Genomic DNA, 18,917 nt, shown 5'->3' with positions numbered 1-18,917 from the left:
AGGGCTTATTTTAATAAAATGATCGTAATAGATAGGACTATATCTAAATATATTTCCACAGGACTATGACTGGTAAAAAGGACTCAAACTGTACCCATAGTACCCATAGAACTACAGTACAAGACCGCGGTTGGGCTTGGGTGGTTCTGTCTGCAGCAGCCTTTAACTTGTGTGTGGATCTGGGCATTTCCTTGGGATCTGGCGTGTACGTGGCAGAGGTGATCAAAAATTGGGAAGTCAGCAAGGCTAATGCTGCCCTTATAGGATCCGTGTTATATGGAATCATGTTCTGTTTCGGTAAGAGCGGTAACATTTAAAAAGTTACTGGCGTAGATATATTTTCCATTGGCAGACTTCATCGGAACCAGTCAGTGAGGACTAGAAAACTTGAAATACATATTTCCTGTTATTTATTTATGATTAATTTCCTGTCGACAAATGTGTGCATTTTGTGTCATGGATCTGTTAACTGAACTGGACCAGAATAAACTGAGCCGGAGTATAAGAGTACAAAACTTCAAATATTTCTTTATTTTGAGAAAACTTTTAATTACGGTAATAGAATCTTAAAGCTATCCTAATATCCTGTGTACAGATATAGATTGCTTCGCTCGATCTCAGTTACCAGCATGCAGACGACAAACGTACACCTCAAATGGGTATTTCGTGTACTCTTTTTGGAATCAAAATATATTCGCGGACGATATTAACTCTTTCAGGTCCAATTACCACATATCTTGCGTCGAAGACATCAAATCGATCAATGGTTATTGCTGGAGGTTTACTTAGCACTGTGGGTCTGTTGGCGTCTGCAAACGTTCAAGGAATTGTTCCTCTCTATTGTACATTTAGTGTGATGGGAGGTAAGTCTTGCTTAGTTACGCCAGTTTCTTGTATTTAAACAAAGCATGATACTTCAGCGTATTATATACTAGCCATGTACCATTCAGATATATGCTGCTGTGTTTATAGGCCAAACCTTTACAAGAGTTTCACGGGTCGTATAAATTACGATGCTGTAATCTCATTGCAAAGCTCCTGCAGAAAACTTGTTCAGTTGTTGGAACATTTTCATAATCAACATTAAGGCCAACAGGTAAACATTGCAAGATTTCAGAAGATGTGTTTCAGTGATAAGCATCAAAGTGTGTCATGAATATTTTGACAAATATACAATTTGTACGAACGGTATTATTTAACAAAACTATTAGCGTGACTTCAAAATTCACAATTTCATATCAAATATGTTATATAAGAATATCCTCATAATATTTTTAGTATTTTGGTTATGCTCCATTTACTAAGCAAGACATTTTAGTTCCTATATACTATATCAACCGTGTTAAAAGAGAGTATGAGATGTCTTTGTAACCATATGCAAATAGTTTGAATTGAACAAAGTCATGCAGAAAAACAGATATTTTCTAAATTATTTTAAAAGTTTAATGTCTGTCGGAGTACTAGTGCATAATTCCTGCTATGCAGTTTCAACTGATTTTTATAGACTAAAATGTAAAGAAAGAGACTTAATGCACTTTTGTTGTGCAGGCATTGGTAATGGCATGGTCTTCCTGCAGTCCATCGTCATGGCAAACCTGTACTTCAAGAAATATCGAGGCCTGGCATCTGGATTAACTCTGGCTGGTGGAGGTATTGGCCTTTTGGTAATTCCCCTGATAGAGCGGCTGCTTATCTCGCATTACACATGGCAACCATCGCTGTACATTGTGGCTGGGATTTGTTTAAACACGTGCGTGGCTGGAGCACTAATGCGTCCAGTTAAGTTACCGAAAGCGGACAACACTAGCGCAAATCTTGACAACATCTTGCATGTGACCCCTGGGAAAAGTCTCTTGCTGAATAAAGTGTTCATCTTGTTCTGTTTGAGCTCGTTTATTTGGGGACTGGCTGTTACTGTCCCCATCATTCTTGGCGCAGATTTTTACATTGAGATGGGAATGAATGGATTCCAGGTAAACATTCTATTGTCCTGCTTCGGCGTTGGAAACCTCGTTGGACGCCTCATCGGTGGTATTATATGCAACATGAAGCGTTTAGACAAGCTTGTCCTTTATTGTATATCAACCTGTGTAGTAGGATTTAACATAGCTCTTTTCCCATCAACGCAGGAGTTCCTGTACTTGGCCATCTTAGCGTCTTTGTTTGGATGTACGTTTGGAAGTTTCATTGTAGCACACACGGTTGCTTCAGCAACTATTGTGGAGACTTCAAAGATAGAAAGAGCCATCACAGCTTCCTATTTCATTAACGGAGTCGCGCTTGTCATGGGACCACCACTTGCTGGTAAGGGAGAACAAATCAATCTCGTTTATTACAGAAGTACTGGCGTAAAGAACCGATATCAAAGGCATAGTCCATATTGTCTGCTTAAACTAAATTGTTGTTGTTTTGCGTACAAGTCCAGGTGGCACTATGGGGAATGGGACCAGAGTGGTGCTGTGCGGCATTTATTGGTCAGGCGTGACTTTTTGGGTGTACGGGAGATGTCAGTTGACCCAAAAATGCATTAAATGAAATCTATATGTTTGATTATACAGTTCTATTTATATAGCGCATGACCGGAAATGCCATTTTGTATTTTCTAATATAGTATATTACTTTTATTTATTACTTTTCATTACTTGTTTCTAGGTGCTCTTTTCGACATGACAAACAGCTATAGATGGCCCTTCCTTGTATCAGCCGCGATAATGTTTATATCGGCCGCTGTCGTAATTCCAGGTTTCTGTTGTAAACGACGGACGACGGCAATGACCCTGAATGTAGAAGCCGAGATGGTAACACAAGATGAGAAGCAGTCAGTCACTATCTACGCACCTAATAATACATTTCATGTTGAAAATAACTCCCCATGCCCTTAAGTCAACCAAACAGCCCTTACACGCCTGGTATTTCAGTTGAAAAAATACTTTGATGCGTGAAATTTAGCGCAAATGGCATTACACTCTCGGCCTTTATGTGTGATGGGCCTACACAGACCTTATATATGTATGTTTACCCTATACATGTGCATTTCATCATTTAACTTCCCTTTAAGGACTCGTCGCACTGTTGAAAAATCAGATATATGTTTCAGGGACAAAAAAGTTACACGTTAATTGTGCCCATGTCTAAGCTATAAGGACTGTACTGTATAAATTGTACTTGAGGCAGGGTATATTTTTCAAACAGCTGAACGAACTCTGGCCCTGTAAAAGACAAATGGAATGCCAAAAGAGATTTAAGTATGTTTACAAATATCATGCATGCTTCTTACTATCAATGGCAGCTATATTTTTACCCTTCATGTGGGTAACATGTATTATCATATTCCACGTTTTTTGGGGCAGTTGTACACGATAACGAGAGGATCGACACACGCGTAATGTCAGCATTATGTGGATATGTGATGGAGATGAATGGCGTCTACAGCCTTTGTTTTTTTTTTGTTTGTTTTTTTTGTTTTTTTTCTTTTCGTGCTCTGACAGACATACTTAATGCGTAGGCTACACAGTTCCCATATAAATGCCGCTTCAAACAATATACTTACATTGGCAGTTAACATCACTGCATTTTTTAACGCAATTCTGCTTAAGGTATGGTGCTATAGTGGGCATCTAATTTGCCGAATATTAAGCATTTACTAAATCGAAGAGGCCGTATTTCACCGGTTACGTGTGAGCATTTCTTAGCTGTCGCACGGCAATCGCTTCTCTGGTTTTTAATTTCTATGCTGAACGTCTTTAATTATATTGAAGTCGTAAATACTGTCAACACTATGCATATTTTCTCATGGTAGTAATGATACGGATAGTCATATCACTTTACCTTAATTTATACCTATAAACTAAGGAGAGTGTGTAATAGATACTGGTAACTCAGTCACAAAATGCTGTCATGGTGAAATAATCGTGAATTCCTTTCTTAGCTAATATTTTACATCATTTATATCAGGTCTTGATTGTCTCATTCATATCACTTTTTTGTGGCTTTTTTATACCTGACCAGCATCAAAGTGAAGCGAGAATGAAGAGAAATAGGCATTTTGCATTTCTACATATATTTTCATCTAACACTACTACCCTATATATTAAACTCCTTTATGCTTGTATTGATATTCAAATTAATAATCGCGAAGTTAAACTTTCTGTCCAGTGCCCCAGTCTCTTTCACGTGAGCCCCTTTCACAGCAAAAAATTACAAATTTACAAATTATTTTTTAATTCTTATATATATATATATATATATATATATATATATATATATATATATATATATGGCTGTGGCTGTACGTATGTATATGTATGTATATGGATGTATGTATACGCGATTATATATTCTGCTATTTACAACGCTTGTATGTTCTATACGTATGTTCTATACAAATATCCAGTGTATATATATATATCAACCACCACAAGACGTATAGAACATACAAGCGTTGTAAATAGCAGAATATATATAACACACACACACACACACACACAGACACACACACACACACACACACATATATATATATATATATATATATATATATATATATATATATATATATATATATACCCTAGTACTTAAACTAAAAGACTGTTATACTATAAACGTGTGCCAACGCCCATTCACCCATCAGATTTATCTTGCCATTAAAGTGTAAATAGATCGGAGGGAAATATTGCCTCCAAAATCCTATCCTATGAGCTCAATAAATTCAGATTACTGTTATCACATTATAAATGTGATATTATATTATGTATGCATTTTATATGACGCTATATGACATGACTCTCATGTAGGTTTGAGGAGCTAAACTGCCTTGAGCATTCAGGGTTTTTTTATAAAAACCCTCTTTTGTAAGAGTTATGTGTATGAGTCAATATGTTTACATATGCTTATGAGGTGTATTGAATACTATGCTATATAAAAGTATTCTTTATAATTGTGCTAGAATGGCTTAACCGACGTTTGCTATGAAAGAAAATAGGATAAAGCCATAATCATCGAGTCTATTAGAATGTGGCGAATATATTACGTGTGCCAGGTTATACATTATTCTACCATGCAAGTTTTAAACTGTAAATGCAAGAAAATTTATTTATACAAGTATATATATAATTTCTGTAAACATTTCTTATTTTGCTATGCTATGTTTAATAAAGGACAGTCAACAATTTTCATGATCGTTTAATCTCTGTGGTATGATACAGTAAAAGGCAACGAAAACGAGGGACTATTGTATTCACGCCTCTCCTGTGCAGCTACAACTCTATCTATACTATAAGCCGCTACACAAGTGAATTTGGGGACAATTCTACAAAGCTAGTATTGAAAATTAAAATGTGACTTCAACGTTTATTTTCAGGACAAAAGAAAAAATTAAGACCCATTCACAAGTGTTAAGTTAAGTATGTCCAATATTTGACCCTTCCCCACCCCCATACCTGACCCACCTCATGGAGAGACCATAAACTGTTCATGATATGGAGGTTTTAACTTTCGACTAAGTCAAAAATTGTTTTGTGAAATCGGCTCATAGTTCAGCAATTTTGGACCATAAAGAAGGAATAAATCGAGTTAGGTTTCGTATATTTTTCTTTTGATCAGACAACAGGTTAAAATGATTTGGTTTATTTGTTGTTTTCGGTGTTGAGAATATTTCACTTTAATATACGACATGACGAATACTTCCGAAACTGCCTGGAGTGTACTGTCGCATCAGTAGGTAATACATGGGTTCAAGCAAGTGACCTGCTTAAAGGATATCCGTCTTAACTGAGGTACTTCATACCCCTCCGTCAGCGAAAGGCCTGAGAAGGATGTTGTACACATGCATATACGTAGCCACAAAGAAGTAGCAATTCACAAAATGCACAAGTCATGCATATCGTACGTGTTATAATATCTCAGGGCCCGGTTTCACGAAACTTCTTAAGTCATTTTGATTCAGCAAAAGTGTTTTGTTTAAGTAACATATTACTATAGGCCTGCTTAGGAAGCGTTTGACAAATTTTGTCGAGAAACACTCCACCCTGAAAAAAACACCGACTTTAGCCATTCACTGGACTTAGGAAGTTTCGTGAAACCGGGCCTATGTATCTAAATACTGGTAGAGGAGGCACTTTCTTGCTCAACATGCCTCAATGTCTCAGTTCTGAACATCATAGTGTCCATGACTGCGAGTTCGAATCTAGCTCCTACTGATTCGCTTGCGGCCTTATGCTATGCGGTGACTTCCTCTGGAACATAGAAAGTTGCAATAGCTCCTTCCTGGCGCCATTCGTATAAGCAATAAAAACAAGGACACGGAATATCAGACACCTTTTAAATATATTCTTTTTTGTAAACCATTACAAAATAAAGTTGTAAATTTACCTTTCCAAAAAGCCCCGGTAAGGTAAGGCATGGCGGGGAATTTGCCCCAGAGAAGTACGATAAGGAAGTTCAAATTTCAAAATCCCAGCACAGCTCTATAAATGTCCAGATCAGAAGCATAAATCTTGGTCGAATCACCCATAAAAGTTATATGGCCATAAAAGAGATCTTTGCCTAGTAATAACCCACCGAAAAAGCACTCCGCTCTAACGAGGCACTGTGTCTTTAATTTATAGTATGAAGATCAACGTTAACCAGAAAAATATTTTTACTGAGGCTTTCATGTGTGTATTTCTACGTGCTGTCAAGGTTTCGTTCTGGTTAACATTTTTCCTCATATGTAAAAAAGAAACTTATAATGTGATAAGTTTTGTTATATTTTGACAAGTCTGAAATCCGTATTTGTGCCATAGCCTGTCAAGTATCCTTCTTAGTACAGTATACTAATGCAATCATTATTGAAAGTAGCTTGCACCTCTAGAGAGAGTTCTAACCATTGTATTTCTTTTTTTTTCTTTGGTGACATATTTTTGTGTAAGAAAAGATATATGCTATCTTGTATTAAATAAGTTTTATTATGAATTAGAATGAGTAACTGTTAAACTATGGAATTACGTAACGTGTGGTAACAACAGTCATACGTGAATCCTGGTTGAGGGCACAAGTGGTTCTTTGGCTATGTTATGCGTAGGGGAACTATAAGGCTGAATATTTGTTACATATGTATTTAATTGATTGTTTTTTTTTTCAGAAAGTTAGATTTGTGGTGCAGTGATTTTCCCCACTCTACAATGTCTAATGCAAAAAAAAAAAGATATCTCAGTGTGACTGGAGCAGGTAACATTTTTCGCTTTTATGACCTATACATTACTCCACTACATATTTGGGGCTTTATAAGTCACATGCCTGTCAAATAAAAAAGAGTAAAAGAGAACTGAAAAAAGGAGCAGCCTTACGAGAGTGTCAGCAGCTGTCAGTTACAGCTATAGTCAGTTTCGTGAACTGGATTCTATTCCCCGCCTTACCATGCCCGTTCCTTTATCAAGGAATGATGTCAATTTATCAGATCACATATAGATGAAAATGTGTAAAATATTACCACATATACAGATATAAAAATACATATATACCTAAGTTTTAAAGTTACTCTCACAACGCATTCAGCATGAGTATATAAAATAACTATCACAGCTTCTTTACATGTGATTTAGCTCGTAAACAGTAACCCAGCAGGTGCAACTACTGCACACAACAAAGCTCTACGGAGCCGTTAAAATGTTTCAAAGATCAAACCAAACAGATCCTACGAAAAGGCATGGGTTGTTTTTCCCCTAGCCCTCGTATCGGGGTTTAGGCATAGGCTCTATTATCATCTAAACAGGTTCAGTGTTTCTTATTCCTCAAACTCCCTCGGAGGGGTTGCATATCATTTTCATTCATGTGAAACGGTCAGTCTATTTTCAAACTGACAAACTGACCACTAGTCTGGCTGAAAATGTTACTCATCGTATAACCCCGACGACACTTTAATAAATACATGAATTTAATGTATTCTAGGGGTTAATTAACGACCTTGGTGAGCAATGAATGAATATGACAAATCACAGAAGCACTATTATTCACTCTAAGATACCACCGACGGTAGTGCTTTGACCTAACCCTTACGAGGGTAGGTGACGGCTGAGCGGAAGCCCCTGAAAAATGGCACTCTTCTTTCTCAGGAAAATGCTCCCATATCTGAGGGGAAATCTTTTAAATGTAAGTGCCATTTTCTTCACTCGACCGCTGTGTCAACTAGTGACTGGGAAACTTCTTTGGCCCCCATAAGTTTTAGAATTAAAAAAAAACCATAATGTTGACGACACTAAACTGTTCGCGATGATCGAAATGACGTAAATATTGTGCAATATTGGACATTACATGTGAATGTATCTTTAATTTCTTACATTCAACAGCCGCGCAAAACATGAAACAAAAGCTGAAATTAGTGTTGAACACAACCCTGTCCCTCCCTTAGAGCAGCAATTTCCAGGGTCTGAAGAATCTCCGCCCACGCTGGTCCCTCCAGTGTCCAGCGCGAGGCCTATTTCTATGGGGTAATGGTCACTAATCGCAATAGCCTAAAGTTATAAAAGAAACATTGGTACAACAGAAGACTAATAACGAAAATTAACATACTATTTTATACAGGATCACCCGGACTGGAGTAAAACGAACATAGAAAAAAGGGTTCATCCAACAGCGAAGCAAAGGCAATAACACTATAAAACCAAATATATTCAACTCCGCACTTTTAAACACTCCACTCAGCTTGCATGCCTCCGAGCTGTGAAGGAAACTACGTGAGGTATAAGAAAGAATACTATAACCATTATTAGCACAATATCTCATCGATGAATTAGTTGTATTCCATTTTCTTACCTGTTCTTGGTCCAATCCATAAGCTTTGTCGAAGTGATAGACTTGCGCGGAATTCTTAACAAATGATGAGATTAAACGTGATCCGGTCAGTATGAACCTGTCAGTTGGAAAAAACATCGGTCAGTAACATCAAAATCCGCTTTCACCTTCCTTATAATTTTCATGTATATTATTCTATACTTCGATTTAAAATAAATCGGCATATGGCCTATGAAAAAAAACGAGTTCTACCCCCACCTTTCGCGATACGCGCGAGCGCCCCCACATGGAACTCACAAGAGCTCATGTCTCTCATAGGCTCTATAGTTTTCTCCAAAAATATGCCCAATCAATTTAAATGCATACCTATCATACGCGCAATCAGTGTTGGTTGTCGTTGTGTCAACAGAGTCTCCAATCGGCCAGAAGTACTTGGAGTTGGTTCTCAGTGACAGATTTTTCCACGCTTTTTTTGGAAAAACGCTGCAGTCTGCATTTAGGTCACCCAGCACAATGACGTCATCGATCTTCCATGTGTTCATTACGTCATCAATCACACGCGCGAGTTCCTTTGTTTCGGCTACAGCTTGTCCTGGGTCTGTATGTATCGCAACCATGGCGATGTCCTTCACGACTTTAAATGGCCAAAAGAAAAAAAGAAATATATAGATGACACAGTTAAATACATCATCATTGCAGACTCATAGCAACTAATTTGCTGCCTATCCTGTTAAAAAGCAAGGATCATATGGAGATAAGCATAGCTAGACCATTCGTGAAGTAGATTTTAAAAAATCAGGAATTCAGGTAAGTTGAACCTATAGGCCTATCAGTAATCACTGGTTCGTATCACAATATCTTTTATTAAATTTTCAAACTTTGGCCTTATACTTTTAAATTAAAGGACGATTGACAAAAGAGATGTGTGTATGTCTCGATGTTATTTCAGTGCCTCAAAATATAAATATCATTTATAGCTTCATATCTGAGATAATTTATAAAAATGATGCATGACGGGCCATTTACCTAGCTGTGGAATGTGGAAACGTACAACAAATGGCTCCCTTTGGAATGTGTCTTCCTTAGTAGCTTCGCTCCCGTCGTCATAATGGTAACTGTCTACGACTTTGATTCCTTCCGCTGTTCTACAAAAAGAGACAATATGTCCTGTTCATCATTTTAAACGCAGAGAATGAAACCAGGACAGCGCCGAGATCTGACAATAACAATGCCATTTTAAAAATCTACGTTTTTCGGCAGATATGACCATAGGCTGCTACAAAAAAATAATATATTCCACATGTCTTTCTAAACATGAAATAACACACTGCCTTTTAGATGGGAAAGACAGATAACATATCCACGAAATAAATTAAATTAAATTACTTTTAGACGGTTTACCTGTAGAAAAACGCGTATTGTTCCTTCGAATTTGTCCGACCAAGGCGATCACTTATAATCATCTCAAATTTGTGTTTTTTCCCTCTGTAAAACAAATGTGCATCGGAAAAAAATTAACGAGAGTTTATGATTAATCAAGTCATTCATTATACTAATACGGTATGCTAATTCAGAATGGACCTAGTATGTATGTATAGAGAGATGGGGAGAGAGAGACGTCCTTGAATAACTGAATTAATATAATCCCGCTTGGACATCATCGAAACTGTTGACTGATCATTCTTCCAGACAGCTTTCGTTCAAACGTATTATGTGCGTTTAATTTTAACAGTGTCTCATGCTTAATGTGTGAATGAATCTGACATTTGCGAAGTTGCATTGTTTTGGACATGAAATTTCCTGGTTGATTGCCTTATAGTAGCGATATGGAATTTTTGAGTGTTATTTTTGTAAGTCCCCTTGGCCGTCATTAAATGAGCCAAACCTTAAACATGCATATATCAAAACATATATCCTTACCTTCATTACCTTCACTGATAATTGCCAATAATTAAAATTATGATAAAATTTCATGTTGTTTTTTTCCTTTATCAATATTTATGCATTTACTGGTATCATGAATCGGTGACTTACGAGTACTTGTTAACCTCCTGTAGAAGCTTCTTGATAGCTTCTCCGGATTTATCCCGAATTTCTTGTATAAGAACAATGTTATATCGCCTTAAAATCTGCAAAACATTAATAGGATCAACTGTGTTAATCACGTTATTTAAATTTTGTGCATAATTCAAATAATATATAATATAACAATTTCATATTTTTTGTTTGACTGTAGGTTTCATGGGTGGAATAAACAGGAGTAATAAGGCCTCAGCAGAACGGAAGCGGAGGAATATCCATTTCCGATCGATCCCTGATTAAACCGGGGTTTAACCAAAGCAATCTGGTTACACTACAAAACATTATATGTGCACCATGCAAGGACCCTCGTATATAACCTGAAACCTGGTATAATCGACATATGCAACCAGTACACTATATTGTCATCATCTATGAGTGAAAAATTCACAATACACGGTAAGGAGCATTTTGAAGGCCTTGCATACCATGCCAGTGTACTTGGATCCCTTTTACCTTCATTTAAGACTGTGTTAAGAATATTAACAATGGGAAGTAACAATAGTAATTGTTCTTTCGTATGTAAAATTCAGATTTCGCTTGCAATGGTGAAACGATATCATATGACATGATTTGCAACGAATCAAATTTCGTCTTGGGATATATATATATATATATATATATATATATATATATATATATATATATATATATATATATATATGGCCGAGGACATTCACTTATTTTCTGAAAATGTGGTTCTAAGCGTCAACATTCACAGACCCTGAAGTGGTGTTCAAGGCCAAGCCCTGTCTATTACCATATAAGCACAAAAACAATGAGGCCACACGACATACCTTAGCAATTGTGTTCATTACATCCGGATTCTCCGCTTTTTTCTTGCCGAATATTTGAATGTTGAAAGCCCCGATTCTGAATCCATCGGCCATTGTTGTAAAAGTGGTTATGTACACCCCGATTAGCGCCAGTGTTATCAAGGTTATTGCTTGGATGGACATGGTTTTTGATCTCTGTCAACAAGTTGCAACGCAGTTGCATTTCTCCATAAATTTCCCATCACATATATAGGCTATTTCACTGTATATGTTACAAACTGGTATTTTGAGGTGCTGGAGAAAAACAAAACAAAAATGCATTATACAATAATTTAGAGCATTTCAAAGGAATCTATTTTATGTGATTGAATGCCATTGAACTTGTGTTCAATTATCTACAGGCATCAAATTCGCACTCGTCAAACAAAAGTTATAAAGACCCAACTGTTATCAACACCAATTCTGATAATGGCAATAACAAATACTGGAATCGACAAACATCAACATTTCCATGACCTGGTGGATACATCGTCCATATTGTGTATAGAAATCAAAGCACACGCACTGTATATACAACGCTAAGTATGAAAAAGTGCCCCTTATACAGTATCCCTGTGTCTCCCTGTGTAGCCTACATTTAGCCACGTGTAAGTCGATAAATTCAGGTCGCGTACAATGGGAAATATCTTAGGCGCAGCTCAGATACATATAGCTATACTGTGGTGTTCTTTATTCATGTCCATGGTGCATCTTGTCGGGTGGTCATTCTTGCTCTACCGGGATGATGTATAGAGGATGTCAAGAATCACCAATCATTACGACCGTTACCTGTAAAACCATGCACGCATTTCAATCACACACAGTACATCTATATACACGCGCCATATATAGGACATACATGTGCACATGTTTCTGCCCAGCTTAAGTAAGTACAGCCACATAGAGGATGTGAAACATAGAATTAAGCTCCTTAGCTTTACACGTTGGGCTGTGCTTCACCCTCCTATACCCGCGGGCAGATACAGATAACATACAGGCATGTTTCGGATATAGTTGGCTACCATATGTTATATATAGATACACGCATATATGCACGCCTGTAAGTATAGAGACGTCACAATCAATAACAGGATATGTATACACAGTGTGTACCGAGTTATACATGTATGTCGGACACCACGGTATAGGCCCTATGTCATAACGCTCAGAGCCATATAGCACGCACCGTGTATATATCGGTATACATGTATACATAATACATATGGGTATTTACAGGATTAATCTCTTGCCGTGATCTATAGTGTGTTCCAGGCCGGTGGCTGTAAAACAAAACAGTTCTTCTGTCAGAGCAAGTCCTACCAGTGCATGTACGGGTATGCTGAACTCATGGTTAACTAGACGGATGGCTAATGTACATACGGTCGCATATATACAGCCACCTAAGTATTCAGTCATGAAACCCGACAGACACAAACGTGTTTCAGCAGATAAATGACACGACAACTCTTACGCGTGGGGTTTGTATATAAATAGACCGCGAGATTTTTAAATTGCGGAAAATAAAAATGACGGAAGACTGCATGAGTCATCCATGTATTAATACAGCCCTGGGTGCTCCTACTGTTTCTGAATACCTTAACATTTAAGAGTTGCCTCCCTTTATTTAACACATCGTATTTTCACTACAATCACTACTCTTGCAAGGCATACATCCCATGATTTTACGTATTTAAAATCGTATCTTGATATTCGTATCTTGATATTATTTGGCTGGTAGTTTCTTCTCTTAAGTTTCAAGAACATGGGTTCCAAAGTCCTGAGAAATTGTTCATAATTCCGAAGAAGTTCTAGGTAGTTATTACGCTCTGTAAGTACACTCGTTGTGCTTTGTTACACGCTATTATTAGTTTGCTTTCTTAAAAGTAAAACCATTATTTCAGTTTTAGATAATATTATTCTTCTTTTGTCGTCACAGATAATAGTACACAAAGGTGAGCAAAAAAACTTATGTAGGCTTATCGTATATAGTCAAAGGGTAAAGATATCACTATCATGAAGTGTATGTCAGATGAAAGACCACTAAACTCTGTCGCGAAAAAACTAGATTTCTATGATACATACTTCATTTTAGGGTTTTCTTTTCAGTTTAAGATCTTGCTTGGGAAGAATCAACAAAACTAAAAAAAAACTGTCACTGTGACCCACAATGAAATACGATGTGTGTGATGGTGATTTTTTGTGTGAGAAACTCCTTACCAAATGAAAGAATAAAGCTGTACCTAGGTAGAACAAAAATATTATTACCGCTAACTTATACTCTAAAAAATAATTTGTTAATTTGAACAGAAAATCCGTTGTCTGAGTAATGCCAGAATGTATTCTTTTATTGCAGCATTGTTCTGTTAAATATAACTTACCTACATACATACATATATACATACATACACACATATATACATTGCACAGTTTGAACCCCAAGCATACATACATACATACATACATGAGAGTGAGTGAGTGAAAGTTTTAACGTCGCTTTCAACAATATTTCAGTTTTATCGCGACAATAAAACGTCAAGTAGTCGATCTACTACGGATAATTCATTTACTATTCAGTCAAAAAGGACACCAGAAGTCACATAACAAACACAGACGGTAGTTTAAAATTACAGCTTTCCTGCCATACCAATGGCAGAGAGAAAGTCAAAAAAAGTATCACTTTCTACAGAATTGAAAAGTTCTGAAAGAGAGCTCACGTGACAAAAGGAATCTCGTACAGGAGCAAAGTCGCCACAGTCAAGCAATATGTGCTTGACTGTGAACCGTCACAAGCAAAGCATTGAGGAGCATCTTCTCCTTTTAACAAATACCCATGCGTAGCACGTGTGTGACCGATACGACACAAAATGCAAGAGCGGAGACGATGCCGTGAAAGGGAAGGCGCTGGACCAACAAACTGACGAATATCATGCAGTTTGTTGGTTGTCTGGTCATCCCATTGAGCCTGAAACAAGCGCTTGATATAGGAGCAAATAAGTGAACGCAAGTCCGAATATGGAACGTCAGTTTGGGTAGTAACGGAATGCAAAGCCGCCTTCGCGACTTCATCTGCAGCAGTATTCCCAGGGATACCCATATGCCCGGGCACCCAACAAAAGACAATGATAAAATCTTCATTAAGTCGTTTAAACATCTCCCTGATAGACAGAATGTCTGGATGTACAGGCGAACTAGCCCGAATTGCCTGGAGGCAGGAAAGGGAGTCAGAGCAGGTGAGAAATCTGCTACCTCCTAGCTCTGGAATGGACCGAAGTGCGCACAAAATTGCCTTGGCTTCCGCAGTAAATACAGAACAGGAATTTGGAAACCGAGTTGAAACGGTTCTGGGTCCAAGGACAGCGGCAGAACCCACGCCATCATCATTCTAGGAACCGTCAGTGAATATGCGGTGATAAAATGGATACTTTGAACACATATTACTAAACTCCTGCTGGTATACTAAAGGGTTGGTGGAAGATTTCTTCAGGGAGGAGAGCGAGGTATCAACCTGAGGCTCAGGATATAACCACGGTGGATCTTCCTGGATGCGTATGGGGGTGATAGTATCCAGCCCAAGTCCAGCTGATTGCACATGTTCCTGGATGCGGACACCCAGTGGAGGAACAATGAATGGCTTCTGAGCATATAAGTCTTCAAATTCCGGATGGAAGACACAATCAAAGGCTGGGTTGGATTGATTGGCTCTGAGCTTGGTGATATACTGTAAGGATAGTTTAGTTCTTCGAAGCTCCAGGAGAGGCTCGTTTGCCTCAACATACAGACTCTCCACAGGAGATGTACGGAAAGCACCTAAGCACAACCGTAGGGCCTGGTGATGTACAGTATTGAGTTTCCTCAACTGGGAGCGTGACGCACCTCCATAAACACTGCAGGCATAGTCTAGCTTAGAACGAATCAGTGCTCGAAAGAGCTGAAGTAGGGTTTCATGATCCCCTCCCCATCGAGCACTAGAGACAACCTTCAAAATATCAAGCGCCTTTAGGCATCTGGCTCTAAGATAATTAATGTGAGATTTAAATGTAAGGTGCTTATCGAAGATCACCCCGAGGAATTTTGCCTCCGGCACAACCTTGATGGGGGATCCATCTAAAAATACCTTGGGGTCTTCATGGGGGAAGTACTTCCGACAAAAGTGTACACAGTTAGTCTTCGACTTGGGGAACTTAAATCCGTTCTCCAGTGCCCAGGCATGGATTTTGTTAAGGCAAATCTGCAGCTGTCTCTCAATAGTCTGCATACCTTTGCCTCGACAAGAGATACCAAGATCGTCCACAAAAAGGGACGCATTCATACTAGGAGATAAAACTCTGGCAAGGCTATTAATCTTAATGCTAAAGAGAGTAACTGATAAAATGCTGCCTTGAGGAACCCCCTGATCTTGTTCAAAGTAGTCAGATAGGGTAGCCCCAACCCGAACTTGGAAGTGACGATGGTCTAAGAATTTACGAATAAAGTCAGGAAGCCGACCTCTAAGTCCAAATCCATGCATATCTTTCATAATGCCATATTTCCAAGTAGTGGCATATGCCTTTTTCAGATCAAAAAAGACAGATACGACATGGTCACGATTAACGATACCGTTCTTAATAAAGCATTCTAGACGAACAAGGTGATCAACAGTACTGCGATTCTTTCGAAATCCACATTGAATGTCGCTTATCAACTCATTAGTCTCCAAAAACCAAACCAAGCGATCGTTAATCATCCTCTCCATAGTCTTGCATACTCAACTGGTTAAGGAAATAGGACGATAGTTATTTGGATCGGTAGAATCCTTTCCGGGCTTTGGGATGGGGACAATAATAGCGTTTTGCCATGAGGCAGGAAAATTCCCGGAAATCCAAATGGTATTAAACATTCCACGAAGCACCCTCAAGGAAGATTCTGGAAGGTGTCGTAAAAGCTGATAGTGGATATCATCTGGCCCTGGAGTTGAGTCATGGGCCTTGCTAAGGGATGCGAATAGTTCATGTAGAGAAAATGTAGCATTGTAGGATTCTTCATTTGAGGATGTAAAATCAAGAGGACTTGCCTCGGTCCGTTCCTTGTTACGCTGGAACTGAGGCAAGTAATTATCTGAAGACGAATGGTGCGCAAAAGAAGCGCCCAACCTATTGGCTATGTCAATTTTTTCTGTCAAAGAATTATTCCCGTCTTTAAGATGATTGACAGTGACACTGGATCCCTTGCCTTTGATGTGTTGGATCATATTCCAGACTTTTGACATAGGGGTACGATGATTAATCTTAGAAACATAACGTTTCCAAGAGTCACGTTTGGACTGTTTGATAGTCCTACGGACTTTAGCTCGAGTACGCCTAACATCATCTAAATTACCGGGAGATGGTCTACATCGGTACACGCGCTCAGCACGTTTCCTGAAACGCCTAGCTCGTTTAAAGTCGTCCGTGAACCACGGTTTCTTAATACGGGGAACCGCAAAAAGATTTCAGGATACATTTGGAGGCTACATCGATTAGCTGATCCGAGAATAACTGGATAGGATCAACTGCATCAAGAAAAAGGTCGCTAGTAAGTGTTTCACCACACAGAACAGCAAAGCGGGGCCAGTCTGCTTTATCATAATTAAAGCGTGGAAGGGAGGAAGATACCGGCTCCTCAAGGGTAAGTATGGTGGGGAAGTGGTCGCTTCCACACAGATCATCATGGACGCTCCAGCTGAATTCCGATCTTAGCCCTGCATCAGCCAGAGCTAAATCAAGGACCGAATAAATGCCCTTTGCAGGATGAAGGTAAGTATGTGTGCCATCATTTAAGACGCATAGAGAGTTATTAGATATAAAATCCTCCAATACAGAGCCCTTCTGGTTACGTTTAGAGTCACCCCAGAGACCACTATAGGCATTAAAGTCACCCAAAAGAAGACACGGTTTAGGTAATTGATCATATAAATTTTGCAGCTCTTGTTGGTGAAGAGTAGAAGAAGGTGGTATATAAATAGAACAGATTGTTAATACTATACTATCGGTGTTCAGTGCCATTCTATTGTGTATTACACCCTGCCTAATCAAAAGAGAAGAACCCCCTGATGCCTTTCCATTCGTAGACGTGGCAACAGCGTGATGAGATACATAACCTCGACATTGATAACTAGGATCAGTCATCAGAGTTTCCTGCAAGCTAAAAGCTACAGGATTGAGGTCTTGAGCTAACATCTGGAGCTCTGCGAGGTTACACCTCAATCCTCTACAGTTCCACTGTAAGATCTTTGTAGTAGCCATTATTAATATTTATTTATTCTTTTTCTTTTTTCTGGACTTCTTGTACATCGCTGCCCTACGCTCAGCAAAATCCTCCTGTGACAACGTTATCAACTTCCTCTGCTTTTTAACCTTGTCAACTTTAGAGTCTCGTCGCAATGTGCGATAATACGATCCCAGGGATGTTGAGACAGGTACCAAGACCTCACCCTTGCCATTGGTATATGCAGGCAAGTCTTCGGGTGCATCCATTTCCGAAAGAGACTCCTCCATATTGGATTCTCCACCAGCCCTAGACATATCAGATTGCTGAGAGCTTCCCTGAGGATCAAGGCAATCTGCTATTTCTCTAGTGTCTAACTGTGACATTGTAGACGGGTCAGGGCTGAACGTGCTACCCTATAAGGACGGACTCTTACCAAGTGCACCTTTGGAGGGCGTCACGCCACTGGATTGCGTCTCCTTAATGCAGGATGGCGTAGTATTCGAAATTTCTGACGATCTAGGGGGTGAGGAGGAATTCGAGATTTGATTCATACCGACAACCCACTCCGGGCTATTTGACGTCTGAGATGCCTCGCAAAGGCTCTGGGACCCGCCTACTACTGGCGATTCGCTTAACTTCCTGACCTTATTTGTAGCATCAATGCGCTTATTTCGAATCTTTTTGCTGGAGGACATGGATTTAGTGTCAACTTGCCACTCTCCAGCGTCCTCGTTGTCAGCAGCAGAGTTATCCAAAGTCCCTTTATTTTGTTGACTGGAAGAAACAGACTCGCCAGAAACCCCAATTTTCATATCATTGCCATGTCCCTCACTATAAATACCATCCTCATCTCCTCGACCTTCATTCTCATCTTTATTGTCACCTTCAACTTCATAAACATTACTATCTTTATCATCATCATGATTAGCATTGCAATCGTTATCGTCATTATCGCCATTGTCATTTTCATCGCTCAGCGGGCAGTCCTTTTGAAAGTGGCCTGCCTGTTTACACTTGAGGCATTTATCC

The 18,917-nt window shown here is 38.8% G+C and overlaps 2 protein-coding genes across 3 annotated transcripts; one reads left to right on the top strand and one right to left on the bottom strand.

The window, feature by feature from the left end:
* Positions 1 to 1,520: 1,520 nt before the first annotated feature.
* Positions 1,521 to 2,069, top strand: LOC135471012 (monocarboxylate transporter 12-like; the record flags this gene model as incomplete). Its single annotated transcript, XM_064750059.1, has 1 exon — positions 1,521 to 2,069. A coding segment is annotated over exon 1 (540 nt), but the record flags the coding sequence as incomplete, so codon positions are not given.
* Positions 2,070 to 6,318: 4,249 nt separating this feature from the next.
* On the bottom strand, positions 6,319 to 13,081 carry LOC135471096 (deoxyribonuclease-1-like). 2 transcript variants are annotated; one of them, XM_064750146.1, is made up of 8 exons: positions 12,898 to 13,081; positions 11,646 to 11,918; positions 10,804 to 10,898; positions 10,171 to 10,254; positions 9,796 to 9,914; positions 9,136 to 9,403; positions 8,791 to 8,887; positions 6,319 to 8,489 (listed from the first exon to the last, which is right to left on the bottom strand). In XM_064750146.1, exons 2-8 carry the CDS (start codon positions 11,805 to 11,807, stop codon positions 8,304 to 8,306), a joined length of 1,011 nt encoding a protein of 336 aa, XP_064606216.1. In that variant the 5' UTR covers positions 11,808 to 11,918; positions 12,898 to 13,081; the 3' UTR covers positions 6,319 to 8,303. The 2 variants fall into 2 exon arrangements, with proteins under 2 accessions (XP_064606216.1, XP_064606215.1); XM_064750145.1 differs by having other exon boundaries at positions 8,380 to 8,887.
* Positions 13,082 to 18,917: the final 5,836 nt, after the last annotated feature.

The sequence above is a fragment of the Liolophura sinensis genome, chromosome 7 (assembly GCF_032854445.1).
Source record: "Liolophura sinensis isolate JHLJ2023 chromosome 7, CUHK_Ljap_v2, whole genome shotgun sequence".
Classification (NCBI taxonomy): Eukaryota; Metazoa; Mollusca; class Polyplacophora; order Chitonida; family Chitonidae; genus Liolophura; species Liolophura sinensis.
The sequence above is the reverse complement of the archived record's forward strand: the minus strand, read 5'-3'. Positions and strand labels throughout refer to the sequence as shown.

Bases quoted from the DNA above. Each gene is read 5' to 3' on its own strand.
- LOC135471096 (XM_064750145.1), bottom strand. From the start codon at position 11,807: ATGTCCATCCAAGCAATAACCTTGATAACACTGGCGCTAATCGGGGTG. The intron at 10,899-11,645 runs GTATGTCGTGTG...AATGTTTTGCAG, and splicing joins TAATGAACACAATTGCTAAG to ATTTTAAGGCGATATAACAT. The intron at 10,255-10,803 runs GTAAGTCACCGA...TTTGTTTTACAG, and splicing joins CAGGAGGTTAACAAGTACTC to AGGGAAAAAACACAAATTTG.